Raw genomic sequence first — 14014 nt, 5'->3', positions numbered from 1 at the left:
CGCTTGCTTGGCTGCCGCCCTGCCCTCGGTGCAGGGTGGCTGTTTGATCATCGGAGGCTGAACCTCCGCCACGTGCGTCTCTGCGCCGCTGCCGATCAGCTGTAGCTGCGGCTGGGGGCTGTGCGCTCCACCCGTCCCGCTCGCTGTTGCTGCCGGCAGGGATCGGGTTGGGGAGATTTTCCTCCATTTTTGCGCTGATGGGGTTAGGGACGCGGCTTTCCTTTTATGGGCCCCGGAGGGTCCCTCCTGCTGCGGCCGCTCCGGCACGTCCGGCTGGAGGGCCTTGTCGAACAGCAGCATTTTCAGCCGCATTTCCCTGTCCTTCCTTGCTCTGGCTGTTAACTTGGCGCAGAAGGAACATTTCTGAGTGACATGGGATTCCCCCAAGCACCTTATGCACTGACTGCCCATCAGACGCTGGAATTGCGGCACGACTCACACTTCTTGAATCCTGAAGAGGACATTGTGGTGAGTCTTTGAGTTGTTAATAGGGTACTTAGCACCTTCTCTGTGCTTGTTCCCCTCTCAGCCCTCCTGCCGCGGCAGGCTTTATCTAATGGCCCTAGGCTCCTGGCCTCCAGTGCTCCGCTTGTTACTAGGATTGGAAGCTTTGAATTCCTTTCCTTTCTTTGTTGTTTTTTTTTTTTTTGAAAACAACAGCCGACTAACTTAATCTAAGACTGAAGAAACTTTAAAACAATTAAATACTCTAACTCTGGCCGTAGCCTGGGCGGATTCCGTCTGCAGCCGACGGCGGTTAAGAGGAACTGGCGGGGACCGGATCGCGCATGTGGCCGGGAGTGCGCAAGGGAGCGGCGCGCACCGGCGCATGCGCGGTCTGGCAGAAACTGCTTGGAAGATCCGACCTGCGGCGCCGGGGCGAGCCCGACACCTAACGTGGAGCACCCACAGGGACACTCAAAGAAGAAGGCTTGTTGCAGGAAGGAGGCTTCTAAGGCAAAAACCAGCTGAGCCTGTCAGTCACTCCCCTGAGTCACTAGAAACATGGAACCCACCAGCACTTTAGGGCTAGAGTGCAAAGCCCCAGGGCTGGTTTTCACTTAGTGAAGAGGCAGCTACTTCAGTACACACCTTCCGCTCCTGCCTGCCACCCTTCTTCTTTGTGCTCCAGCATTACCTAGAGGCCCCAGCTGAGATCAGGGCACAAGTGCTCCAGGCGCTGCACAAACCAAGCAAGGCAGTCCCTGCATAACTAGACAAGACAGACATTGGGTGTGCTCGGGTTCCTGCCTGACTGAGAAATGATGAGAGAGGTTCCAGTGACTTCCTGTCTTTTTTCCACCCCTTTTAGAATCTGATTTACTCCTCCAACAAGCTGAACTACGCCAAGGTGTGGGCTTTTCTGGACCACCTGGGCCATGAGCTGAAGCTCCTGGTAGACCCCCCAAATGGCACGAAGGACAACCCAGCTGCCACCTGCAAGGAGCTCCTCCTGGCTCGGCCTGGCCTGCCCGATGGTACCAAACCCTGGGGGGGAGCTGGGTGCCAATCTGGAGGAGATCACAGGTGGCTCGCCGCTTGGTAGCTCCATTACGGAAAGATCAGCACTAGCATGTATTGGCTGGGGAGCTCAGGTTGCTGCTGGGGGCAGGGAAGAACCCAAAGGGCCTTGCAGCTTGACTTGAGGTAAATTCTTTAGGCCTGCACCTTCCTGAGCGCTGAATGAGCTCTGCCCTGCCCCGGGCAAGGTGAATGAGCCAGGGTGGCCCAGCATTAATTGCTGAGGAATTTAGCCCCAGGACGCTCACAACACCCGTGTCCAGCAGAAATGAAGGGTTCCTCTGCGGGGGGACAAGGCAACAAACAGCACGAGGAGCATCAGGAGTTGGACCACATAAGCTCCTCTCTGCTTCTGTGTTGCAAATGCATAGCCGCCCCCTCTGCCCTGCTCCCCCTAGAGCCCATTCACTGGCTCGCCTACAGCCAGACCCTCCTCCTGGCTTCTCGGTCGGAGAAAAGAGCTGAGGAGCTGCTGCCCTGTGCAAGGGCAGCCTGGGGCTGTCTGCAACAGCGCAGAGAAGTTTTGCCCTTGTTGATGTTGCTGCAGCCTGATGGTTTCCTGGCACTGCAGCCAGCATGAGATGGGTTGTGGACTGCCGCCATCTTGGCTGACACCACAGGCCGCCCCCAAAGTCTGAGCTGTCGAAGGTCACTGGCTGGGGCTGTAACACACTCCTAGCCCGAGAAGGATGTGTGACACTCAGCAACAGCTGGCACACTTCCTTTGGACTAGAGAAGCCCCTGGGGTGAGAGCTGCGCCCCACAGCAGGACGGGCCTGGATGCGTTTCGCCCTGTCCCTGTGGCTGACTCACGGGAGAGTCACTGAGAAAGCAGAACTCGAAGCGGGAGCTGCTCCAGCTTGAGCTGAAACCCACCAGGGCACAGTGTGAACATTGTGGTGCAGTGTATTGCTGGCACCTGTGGGTGCACCCACCTGCCCTGCCAGTGGCCTGGGGGTGTTAGGAGCTCGCAGGGGTTTGTCGGCCATTGTTGGGAGCGGTTTGTGACAGGCTGGTGGGAAGTGCAGGGGAGGGTGGCGTGCCTGGGAATCCAGTGTGATTACAGCACCCTGAGCCTGTTAGGGTTAAGGGACAGTGCGGGAAATGCAGTAAAACTCCCCTGAGGATGCCTGCTCTCGACTGGCTGCCTTGTAACGGGTGCAGCCATGTATAAAGCCCTCGCTTCCCACACGTGAACGCCTTAAAGTGAATGGCTGCTCGTGCTTCCCCCCCTGCCAGGCTATTATTATGTAGACCCCAATCAAGGCAGTCTGCAGGACTCGCTGCTGGCATTCTGCAACTTCACAGCAGGGGGGGAGACCTGTGTATCTCCAGTACGTGCTCAGGTAGGGCAGGCCTGCTGTATGCGGGGGTGGGGCAGAGGGGGGTCTGGGAGTGGGGTGTGCACAAAATCTGCTTCTCTGGTTGCGGCTGTGCGCAAGGCCCTAGGCCGTGCTGTGGCAGACATGCACCCCAGGGTGGAGGTCTGGGAATTTTTTGGTGTGGGGTGGGGATGGAGGGAAAGGCGAGTGCCCAAGGAGGAATATTAGCACCAGTGATGAGTCACCTGGAACTGGCTGGTTTGTGATGACAGAGCCACAGAACAGGGCAGAGGCCTTGTAGCCATAGCAGAGCACTGGTTTTCCTCAGCTCTGCTGGGGATGCTCAGCGCCATCCTGCTGGTGTGGCCGGGGGTGGGGGGCCGGGAGTGAAGACTGCTCTCTGGGGTGCCCCCAAGAGTGAGCAGGGGCTGGGAACATGGGGGCATCTTTGCAAAACACAGTGATCCCTGCCCACATCCAGGCCCAACGCCTTGCTCTGGGAGGCCTTGGCTGGAGAAGCCACCAGACCCCGTGGTCAGAGCTGGTTGCTGTGCAAGAACAGCTGTTTAACCACTGAACACGAAGTCCCAAAGGCCTGGCAGGCTGTGAGCTCATTGGCCCTGCACAGTGTGTCTAACCGTGGCACCATTTTTCCCCCCCGCCAGGTGCCCATCAAAGCCTGGCTGAAAGCGTACACATCCAAGGACACCTTCGAGTGGTTCAGCACCCTGCCTGGGGGTTTTCTGGTCAGTGCTCCTGTTCTGCCCCAGTGCACCAGGGCTGGGCAGGTCTTGGCTCCTGGCATGGCACTACTGCGAGGCATGTCTCAAGGCATGAATGAGCAGCCTGCTGTACACAGGGTTTCACTTGTGCAAGCAGAAGCTGCTGTTACTGCAGGTAGCATGTTCTGCACGAGAGGGGCGGGCCGCTGAGAAGGGAGCGCTTGGGTATTCCTGAATCAAGCTCTCCTTGCACCAGGAATTAATTCTGAGCTATTCTTGGGCCTGTGGCCTACACAAGGCCTGACTGGGTGAGCACAATGGGCCCTTCTGAGCTGACAAATCCAAAGAACACTACTGTCACAATCAACCCGCTGCCTGCGGGGCCTGTAACCATGAGAAACCTCAGGGCGTGTTACAGGGGGAGCCGGGTGAATGGGTGTCTGCAGAAATGAGGAGTCCTGGGGAGCCTTATAGACTCACGGCTTGACTGGGGTATGAGCTGTCGTGGGCAAAACCCCATCTCAGCCAATGTATGAAAGTGCGTTTTTGCCTGAGAACGAGCGAGCATATGGCCAAGTAACTCTCTGAAGCTGCATCTACCTGAGGAGATAAATTTGAATTTACGTATATCGACTGTCTAATTCTACAATGTATAAGTTCAAATTTGAGCATCTTCACTTCCCCTGTGCTCCCCACACAGTCGCGTCATTGCTGCCACCCACACAAATTGGCTAAAACCGACTTTTGCAGTAGTGCATTGTGGGAAGCTATCCCACAGTTCCCTCATACCCCTCACATTCAGGGGGATGCTCGCTCGTCTTGATGTCCTCGTCCCACACTGCATTTTCCTCATTCCCCTCCTGAGCCCTGACAAAAGGCCACTCCCTGGAAATTAGGCAGGGACCCTCACAGTGAGAGGAAAGAGGATTAAAAAAAGTCCAGAAAGAATTTTATTGCAAACCACCCTCCCCCACCACACTGGCAACATAGGCGCAGTGATTGTATTCTCAAGGGGCCATCCCCTGTACCCTCATTGCATGCATGTGATCCCTGACAATAGTGCAGGGGCCTGGACTGGTTTTTAAAGGGAGGAGGTGGACACAAAAACATAAGAAAAAAAAATTTTGGTTCCCCCCTTCATTGTATTGCTACTGCAAAGCGTTGCTGGCTTGCCGGAGCACTAGATGGCATCTGTTCCACGCCTGTCTGCTCAACGGGCCCAGTGGCTTGCCTCCCATCATTGCATGTAGGTGAGCCCGGAAAATAATACGGGGCCCGGACTGTGTCTGAAAGTGGGGAAAAAAGGGACCAGAAAAGTGAAGTGGGGGGGGGAAGAATTTTTGTTTTCCTGACTCACTGGACTGATTGTGCCAACAAGGGGCCACCAATGATGTCAATGGGCCAGCCCCTAGGTGCGTGCATGTGAGCCCTAATAATAAAGCAGGGGCCCAGCCTGGGTTTTAAAGTGAGGGGGAAAAAAAAAAGAGGATTGAAAAGGGCAGCAAGGGGCATGGCAAAAGAATTTTTGGTTTCTCCCCACCCACTCCCCTCAGCTGCATCAAGCCCTGGGGTGGGGGTGGGGGGCAGGCCGTTGAATTGGTCCTTCCTCCCCCGGCCACAGCCAAACCCTGACTTTCTTAGTTGCCGGGGGTGGGGGGTGGGGGGGGGTATTTTCCCCAGCAAGCTGTGGTAAGCGCCAAGTTTATTTTTTTTGTATGCGGGGCGGGGGAGGGGGGGGCGGTGTCCAAGGAAGGCCAGGTGACGTGGTCCTTCCCCAAATAGCAGCAAGATCCTTAGCCGGGGGTGGGGGGCTTCCCCACAGCAGCGACATCCCTATCTTTCCCACCCTTGGCACCCTAAATGCATGACTGGCAGCACTGGCAGCAAAAACCAGCAGGCACAGCCTTTATTGGCTTGTGGGACTACCCACCTGATGTGACTGAGCACAGGAAAGCCCCAAACAGTGTGGTGCTTGGGGGGCGGGGGGGGGGGGGCAGGGCAGTCGGGTCGCATAAACTGCTGAGACACTTCTCAGCCTGTTATGCAAGCACACCCCGCCCCAGCACAGCCTTGTTGCCACACGGTATAGCAGGATGAGGCTGACACCAGGCCCTGTAGACAAAAATAGCAAATGTACAGTCAGTGCCACAAATGCCCTGCAGGGGCGATTTGAGTGGGTGGATGCGGGCACAGGGCTAGCAGCATAGAAGGCATTTCTCACGTGGGCATAACTAACGCCAGCCCACAGCTTAAACACTCACTGCACCCGCTTGGCGAGTCACAGGCTTCCTGGTACTGGAGCACAGCGGCCAGCGCGTAGGAGGGAGAGGGGCATTGTGGGTTACATTCGGGACACTTCTCTAGCCTAATAAATTCCATTTTAAGATGTGGCACTTCCACGCTGGTCTTTAAGCAAGCTTCTGAATTCGAGCGCGACGCTACACCCATCAGGTAACTGCAATTTTTAATCAGCTCAAGATTAGTCCACCCAAAAAAAAAAAAAAAACCCACCAAGCCAATGGTCTTTACACAGTCACGTGGGTTAAAAAAAAAAAAAAATCAAGCTGAGTGAATTAAAGTTGAATTTATTGCGTAGTGTAGACACAGCCTCAGTGAGTACACGGGAAACCTTGTGGGTGAAGTGGGTGGCGGGGGGGGTGAAGCAACGCCAGGTGGCCCGTGCTGCACCCATCCCTTCTTGTTCCATGGAGGGGGCAGGCCAGGGACTTGGGGCACAGAATCCTGGCACACCAGAACTGGAAGAGACCGCTAGTGGTCATCAAGTCCTGTCCCCTGCCCTCCCCCCACCCCAACAGGACGAAGCACAGGCTAAACCATCCCCACTCAACGGTTACCTCACCTGCCCTTAAATGTCTCCAGTGATGGCGAGTACACCACTTCCCTAGGCAATTTATTCCAGTGTTTAACCACCCTGACAGTTGGTAAATTTTTCCTAATCGCCAACCTAAACCGCCCTGGCTGCAGTTTACGCCCATTGCTCCTTGTTCTCGCCAAAGGAAACAAATTTTCGCCCTCTTCCTTGTAGCCCTCTTTCAGGTGCTTGAAAACCACAATCATGTCCCCTCCAATTCTTTGCGTTCCTAAACTAAACAAGCCCAGTTCTTTCAGTCTTCCTTCATAATGCATGGGCTCTAGCCCTTTAAGCATTCTTGTTGCTCTTCTCTGGACCGTCTCCAATTTCTCCACATCTTTAGTGAAATGCGGTGCCCCGAACTGGACACAATAGTCCAGTTGAGGCCTAACAAGCACTGAATAGCGCCTAAGAATGACTTCTCATGTCTTGCGCCTAACACTCCTGTTAATGCATCCCAGAAGCACGTTTACTTGTGTTCTTTCAACAGCATCATACTGTTGACTCATATTTAGCTTGGGGCGGGGGGGTGTCTCCTGTGACACCCCCCCCCCCAAGCTCCCTTTCTGCAATACTACTTCCTAGACAGTCATGTCCCATCCTGTAGGTGTGAAACTGCTTGTTCCTTCCTCAGTGGAGCACTTTGCCTTTGTCTTTATTAAACTTGATCCTGTTTACCTCAGACCATTTCTCCCGTTTTTCTGGCTCATTTTGAATTATGAGCCTGTCCCTCAAAGCAGTTGCAGCCCCTCTCAGCTTGGTATCATCTGCAAATTTAGTAAGTGTGGTCTCTTTGCCAGTAGCTAAATTGTTGATGCAGCTATTGACTAGACCTGGTCCCAAAACAGATTCCCTATGGAACCTCACTTGTTATGCCCGTCCTAGTGTAGATGCACCCTAAGAACAGTTATCCACCTTATCACGGCCCCATCGAAGTTGTATTTGACTAGTTTCTTGATAAGACAATCATGCAATGCCTTACCAAAGTATAGGCAGCACTTCTTCCTTATCAACAAGATTTGTTATCCTGTCAAAGAAAGCTAGGAGATTGGTCTGGCATGGTTTGTTCTTCACAAATACGTGCTGGCCGTTACCTATCACCTTATTTTCTTCCAGCTGTTTGCAGCTGAATTCCTTAATTACTTGCTCCAGTATCTTTCCTGGCACAGAAGTGAAACTGACTGCTTGGTAGTTTCTTGGGCTGTTCTTTTATCCACTTTTACAGCTGGTCATTATGTTTGCCCTTTTCCAGGCTTCTGCAATCTCTTCTAACTTCAAGGGCTTGTCAAAGATGACAGCTAAAGAATCCAATACTACCTCTATCAGCTCCTTGTATATTCCAGGATGCATTTCATCAGGCCTTGGTGACTTGCAGCCATCTAATTTTTTTAAAGTAATTTCTACCTTTTTTTTTTTTTTTATTTATTTTTTATTTTAGCCTCTAAACCTACCCCCCCCCCCCCCCCACAAAACTTCCCACTAGCAGTTACCTCGTTAGGAATTTCTGCATCAGATTTCTTGGTGAAGACCAAAACAGTCATTAAGCACCTCTGCCATTTCCGAGTTTCTTGATAGTGTTTCTCTCTCCTTACTGAGCAGTGGACCTACCCTATCCTTGCTTCCAATATTTGTAGAATGTCTTCTTGTTACCCTTTGTGTCTCTAGCGAGTTTACGATCATTTTGTGCCTTGGCCTTGCTAATCTTGCCCCTGCCTACATGTATTGTTTGCTTATATTCATCCTTTGTAATTTCTCCTAATTGCCATGTTTTATATGAAAACTTTTTGATTTTTGAGATCATATAAAGATCTCCTGGCTCAGCCAGGGCAGCCTTCTCCCATACTTTCCATCCTTATGATGCATCAGTATAGCTTGCTTTTGGGCCCTTTATAATGGCCTCTGAAAAACTGCCAACTCTATTCAGTTGTTTTTCCTTAGTCTTACTTCCCATGGAACCTCACCTACCAGCTCTCTGAATTTTCCAAACTCTAGCTTCCCAAAATCTAGTATCTCTATTTTGACATTCTCCTTTTCACCATTTCTTAGAATCATGGTCACTTGCTCCCAAGCTGCTGTCTACGTTCAAATTCTCAACCTGTTCCTCCTGCTTTATTAAAATCAAATCTAGAACTGCTTCCCCCAGTAGCTTTTTCCACCTTGGCTACATCTACACTAGCCTCAAACTTCAAAATGGCCACGCAAATGGCCATTTTGAAGTTTACTAATGAAGCGCTGAAATGCATATTCAGTGCTTCATTAGCATGCGGGTGGCCGTGGCGCTTCGAAATTGACGCGCCTCGCCGCCGCGTGTCTCGTCCCGACGGAGCTCCTTTTCGAAAGGACCCCGCCTACTTCGAAGTCCCCTTATTCCCGTGAGTTGATGGGAATAAGGGGACTTCGAAGTAGGTGGGGGTCCTTTCAAAAAGGAGCCGTCGGGATGAGCCGCGCAGCGGCGAGGCGCGTCAATTTTGAACTGCTGCGGCCGCTCGCATGCTAATGAAGCGCTGAATATGCATTTCAGCGCTTCATTAGTAAACTTCGAAATGACCATTTGCGTGGCCATTTCGAAGTTTGGGGCTAGTGTAGACACGGCCCTTCTGAAATAAAAAATTGTCATGACTGCAGTCCAAGAACTTTCTGGATAGTCTGTCTTGCTGTGTTCGTTTCCCAGCATAGGTCTGGATAGTTGAAGTCCCCCAACACCACCAAATACAGGACTTTGGCTGATTTTGTTAGTTGCTTAGAAAAAAGCCTCATCCACTTCTTCTACCTGGCTAAGTGGTCTATCATAGACACCCCTAGCATGACATCACCCTCGTTTTCTACCCTTTTAACCCAACCCAGAGACTTTCAATGCATTTCCTACATCCATCTCCACCTCAGTCCAGGTGTGCACATTTTTAATATATAAGACACCACCTCCTCCCTGTTGATGATGCCTATCCTTCCTGAGGGAGCTGGACCCTTCTATACCAATATTCCAGTTGTGTGTATTATCCCACCAAGTCTCTGATACCAGTTATGTCATAGTTGTATTTATTAGGACTTCAAGTGCTTCCTGCTAATTATTCATACTTTGTTTATAGGCATCTAAGATACTGATTTACTTTTGTCTCCCAGTTCTGCTTAATCCCTCTTTATCTGCTATTATAGCCCTTGTTCCCTCCTACTTCGAACCCAGCTCCCAGGTCTCCAGGTTTTTTTACTTACCTGTGGGCTTTGGACACCTGTCCCCATCATTCTAATTTAAAGCCCTCTTCTCTAGGTTCGCCAGTCTTGCTCCACATACAGGTTTCCCATTCCTTGAAAGGTGAATTCCATCCCTGCTTAGCAGGCCTTCATGGTTCAGGACTCCGTGATCGAGGAAGCCAAAGTGCTCCGGGGGACACCATCCTCACAGCCAGGCATTCACCTCCGCGATGCACCTGTCTCTGCCTGGCCCCCACCTTTGACAGGACGGATTGAGGAGAACACCACCTCCACTCACAGCTCCTTCACCCTATACTTCCACAGCCCTGTAGTCATACTTGATCTGCTCAAGGTTACACCTTGCAGTGTCATTTGTGCCTACATGGATGAGCAGCATGGGGTAGTAGTCAAAAGGCTGGATAATCCTTGACACTTTCCCCATAGCTTCTCATATACAGACCCCCCCCCCGCCCCCAGAGGCAGCAAACATCCCGAGAGGGCATGTCAGGGCAACAGACAGGTGCCTCCATCCCCCTCAAAGAGAGTCTCCGACCAACCCCCATACAGGGCCTCTGCATGGTGGTGGCAGCAGCAGCCCTCCCAGCCTTGGGGGGGTAGAAGGTTTCTCTCTTTTGTCTGTAGGGGGTGATTCCTTATCTCCTGTTTCTCCTGTATCCAGGATGGCATAACAGTTTCCTAGTACCATGGTGGGACGGTTGGCACCAGGCGTGGAGCACTGCCTGCTGCCAGTATCCAGCTCCTCTTCCACAGGCTGATAACCTTGGGAAGCAGGAGTGTTAATGGCAGGCCTTGAATTAGCCTGAATCCCTCCTGACTCGAACAGGGGCCATCCTCCAGCCGGAGAGGCTCTGGGGCCATGCTGCGGGTGCCTGCTTTCCGGGTGCTGAGCACTCTTACCCCTCTTGTCATTGCAGCTGGAATACCAGGGCGCCAGCACTGTCCAGCTCCGTTTCCTGAAGCTGCACAGCAGCCTCGCCACACAAAAGGTGTCGTACTCCTGCCGGCCTGACTCTGACAGAGAGCTGCAGCTAGAGAAAGACATCAAATTCCTCACGGACTCCAAGGAGAAGAGCTACCTAACCACCCTGCAGGGCTGCACGGTGAATGGCGGGGGTGGGGAAGCTACACCAGGGGTTGACTCGGCAGGTGGTCCTTAGCAGCAGAGCTAACAGGAGGGAGGTCTTTGACTTCTCTCCCCCGCTGTCCCCCTGCTTCATTGCGAACAAGACCCTGTCACTCTGCCTTTTACGAGAACTGGGGGTTCCCACTTCTAGGTCTGGTGCAGCACCTAGTGTCAGACCTTGCTGAACGGCTAAGTCGTGGCTGCCCAGATGCAGCAAAAAAGGCTCCATGCCGGTCTCTCACAAAGCCTGGGAAGGGCTCCCCACTGGTACCCAAGCTGCATTTTCAGCAGCACACCAAAGTCCCAGCGCTAGAGCCCTGGTGCTAGGTGCTGTACAGACATGTAACAAAAAGATTGTGCCTGCTGAAAAGGGTGGGTCCTTACTTCATAACTGGGACCAGGTTATCCCCTAGTGAAGACAAGGCAGTTCTGCAGCTGACTGCAGGTTGAGAACACAGCTATAAACAAGAGAGGAAGCGAAGCCTTAGCTTTGCTGGCTAGCACATACCAATGCCAGACCATTAGGGGGTCTGCCTGTTAGTGTGGGCCCAAGGGGTGTGCTGTGCCACAGGCCCTTCCAACGCTGTAGTTCTGTGGTAAGTAACAAGGCAGCTCATTCTGTGTTACAGCTGGACAACGAGTCGTCAATCACTGACACCATCTTCCAGTTTTCCACTGAGGAGCTGGCTCTCTTACCGCTGCGAGACCTGGCTGTGTTTCACAATGGCGACGCCTCACACCAGTTTGGATTCACTGTTGGCCCAGTTTGCTTCAGCTGAGGCCAGAATCAAACCCTCACTTGCCTTTCGGGGCATATCCGACTGCAGAGACAGGAAATACCCCTTTCCCTGCCCCTTCCTGTTGCTGCATCTCTGGCTAGCTTTTGAAAGCTGCCATTCCTATTTATAAAATAATGTTTATAGCTGCATTATGCCATGGACTACACAACCTTCTGAAGGTGGAAACTATTGTTTACAAGTCATTTCTCTATAAAAAAATATATATATGGTGCTAATTTAATAATTAATGGAAAAATTGTCATTTTAACTACACCCATTAGGATCTGCTTAAATGACGCTCCAACCTTTTATCTGGGACCAGTTTCTCTTCACCTTGTTTCTCCCCTGGGTCCCTTTCTCTGCTGCTGCAATTGTACAAGTGCTAGATTAGCAGAGACCAGCAGAAAGGCTGGGACAAATGGCAACTATGCCAAACAGGCAACTCCAGCTGGCTGGTTATTCTTCTGCAAAATGTCTTTTTCCATTGGCAAATGATTCATCAAAACTCAAACTTTCTGCAGGCAAGGGGCTGTTGAGCAGGGATTTGACTCAAAAAAAAACCCTGATGTTTCCATTGTTTCAATTACTGTGTATTCCTAAATCTACACTGGTTATACTTTAACAATGGATGAACTTGAAACATTTCAAATGTAGAATGCGGAACCAGGGGCTGAGGGGCGCACGGTCGGGCAGAGTGTGTGAAAACTGCCAAAATGTTTTGTTCCAACATAGAGATGGGCATATTTTAACATCTCAAATTGCTGCACCCTGAGAAAATTGATTCCTGCCCACCTCTAACTGTTCCCTTCCATTTGGCAAGTCCAAACACTACCAGTCTATGTGGTCTGCACTAAGGCGACCCTGCCTCCTTGCAGCCATTCTAGAGGTGGCAGCTGCAAGCTCTTACTGCCCCCCCACTTTTTTTTTTTAAGGCTGGAGCTGGTCCCAAACCCAGTACTCTGCTCCCCCCCCACCCCCATAGCCAGTTCTGCAGCTGCAGCACTTGGTCAGCCAGGAGGGTGCATATGACCACCCCGTGTCTGTTGCAACGACTGTGAAAGAGGGCTGTGTTTTGCACGCCTGAACTTTACCAAGCTTGTTGGAAGAGTGTTATATGGAAGGGCAGCCAAATTAAGACAATCTCCTTATAGCATTATTACAATCAGTAGCACCTGGTGAGAAGAGAGAGAAAAATCTGTAGCAGGAGGCTCCTGGCCTTGCCATGTGATGTAGAGTGATGAAAGCTGTGTTTTGTGCTGAAGGGCAAGAGAGGTCTCACCACCTGCTACACAAAGCACTAGGTCCTTCAGGAGGCGCCCCTGAGACTCACCCAGACTCAGGTGCTGTGGGGGGAGAGAGATACGTGTGCTATTCTGGATGAGCAGCAGTAGCAGATCAGCCTGGTTCACAGGTGCAATTGCAGCCACCGAGCAGGTTGCGCTGCTTGGCTGGGTTTATCCTGGGATGTGCCACGTTTGTCCAAGCCCAGGCTTGCTTACTGATGGCCTCTTTTACTCTTAGGAAGCAAAAGCAGCGAAACCTCACCCTTAAAAACTAAGCTGTGGGGATGACCTTTGTGGGCCTTAAGTGACCCTGGGCAAGCCTCCTCCCAGCAGACTGCTGTGGGCTGTGGAGTACTGCACAGCTGCAAGCCACTGTGGTGTTGCAGCCCACTTATTAGTGCATCTTCTCTCCAGTAAGGACAGTCGCTGAGGTTTAGGCAGGCAGCACAACAGTGCTTAGGACACCAGGTTGAGCCCTGTGGGAAGTACCATGCCCAATGGGAACCTCAGGCTGTCCCAGACCATGTGACAAAGCAGTGTACTCAGGTACATCCTGCTTCAGCTGGCTTAGTCTGTGGCCCATGACTGTTTAAATGTGGTGCCACCCTTTGCTGGCAGTGGCTGCAACGAACACCCCCGTTCAGGCACTCTGGCCACAGGGTTCACTGCTCTCCTCTTACTAGTCTTTGTATAAATTGCATTTTTAGCCTGCCCGCTGCCTGAGAGATGCTGGTCATTCTTTATATAGATGTGATGCATTTTATGATACTAGCACCAGTTGTGTATAAGCAATACAAAGATTTGACTTAAGCGTCCTGCTTGACTTCTTGTTCTGCCACAAGAACTTATTCCTGGTTTGTTACCCACAAACTTTAAGGCCCCATATTCCCAGTCAATTATAGGCCCAAGACCCCTGGTGTGGTTTCACAGAGCAGCACATGCTGTTCCTTTACAAGGGGAGCAGAGTCAGCACCGTTACAGGAGGGAAGGGCTTTAGAGAAGAGTCTGACCACTGAAGCAGGGGAGTCACTGGTTTCCCACACAACGCAGCCTGTGCCCCATGAAAACAGTTTCCCTTTCTGCTTCTGAGCTGCCGCTGCAGGGCCTGTACTGCATTTAAAACTCAAGCTGGTTCCCACAAATAAGGCTGTCCAGTAGAAGACTCTTAGCGAGCCCCATGAA

General features: G+C 51.8%; 1 protein-coding gene across 1 annotated transcript in view; it reads left to right on the top strand.

Moving 5' to 3' along the window:
• COL27A1 (collagen type XXVII alpha 1 chain) overlaps positions 1-13933 on the top strand; it is a 259743-nt gene extending 245810 nt beyond the window's left edge. The window contains exons 64-68 of the mRNA XM_075015103.1: positions 1313-1478; positions 2761-2867; positions 3509-3589; positions 10562-10747; positions 11400-13933. Coding sequence (XP_074871204.1) covers positions 1313-1478; positions 2761-2867; positions 3509-3589; positions 10562-10747; positions 11400-11549 — 690 coding nt within the window. The 3' untranslated portion in view covers positions 11550-13933. The remainder of the gene's footprint in view (positions 1-1312; positions 1479-2760; positions 2868-3508; positions 3590-10561; positions 10748-11399) is intronic.
• The last annotated feature ends 81 nt before the right edge of the window (positions 13934-14014 follow it).

The sequence above is a fragment of the Carettochelys insculpta genome, chromosome 21 (assembly GCF_033958435.1).
Source record: "Carettochelys insculpta isolate YL-2023 chromosome 21, ASM3395843v1, whole genome shotgun sequence".
Lineage (NCBI taxonomy): Eukaryota > Metazoa > Chordata > Testudines > Carettochelyidae > Carettochelys > Carettochelys insculpta.
Note: the sequence above shows the minus strand (reverse complement) of the source record. Positions and strands in the feature narration are given on the sequence as shown.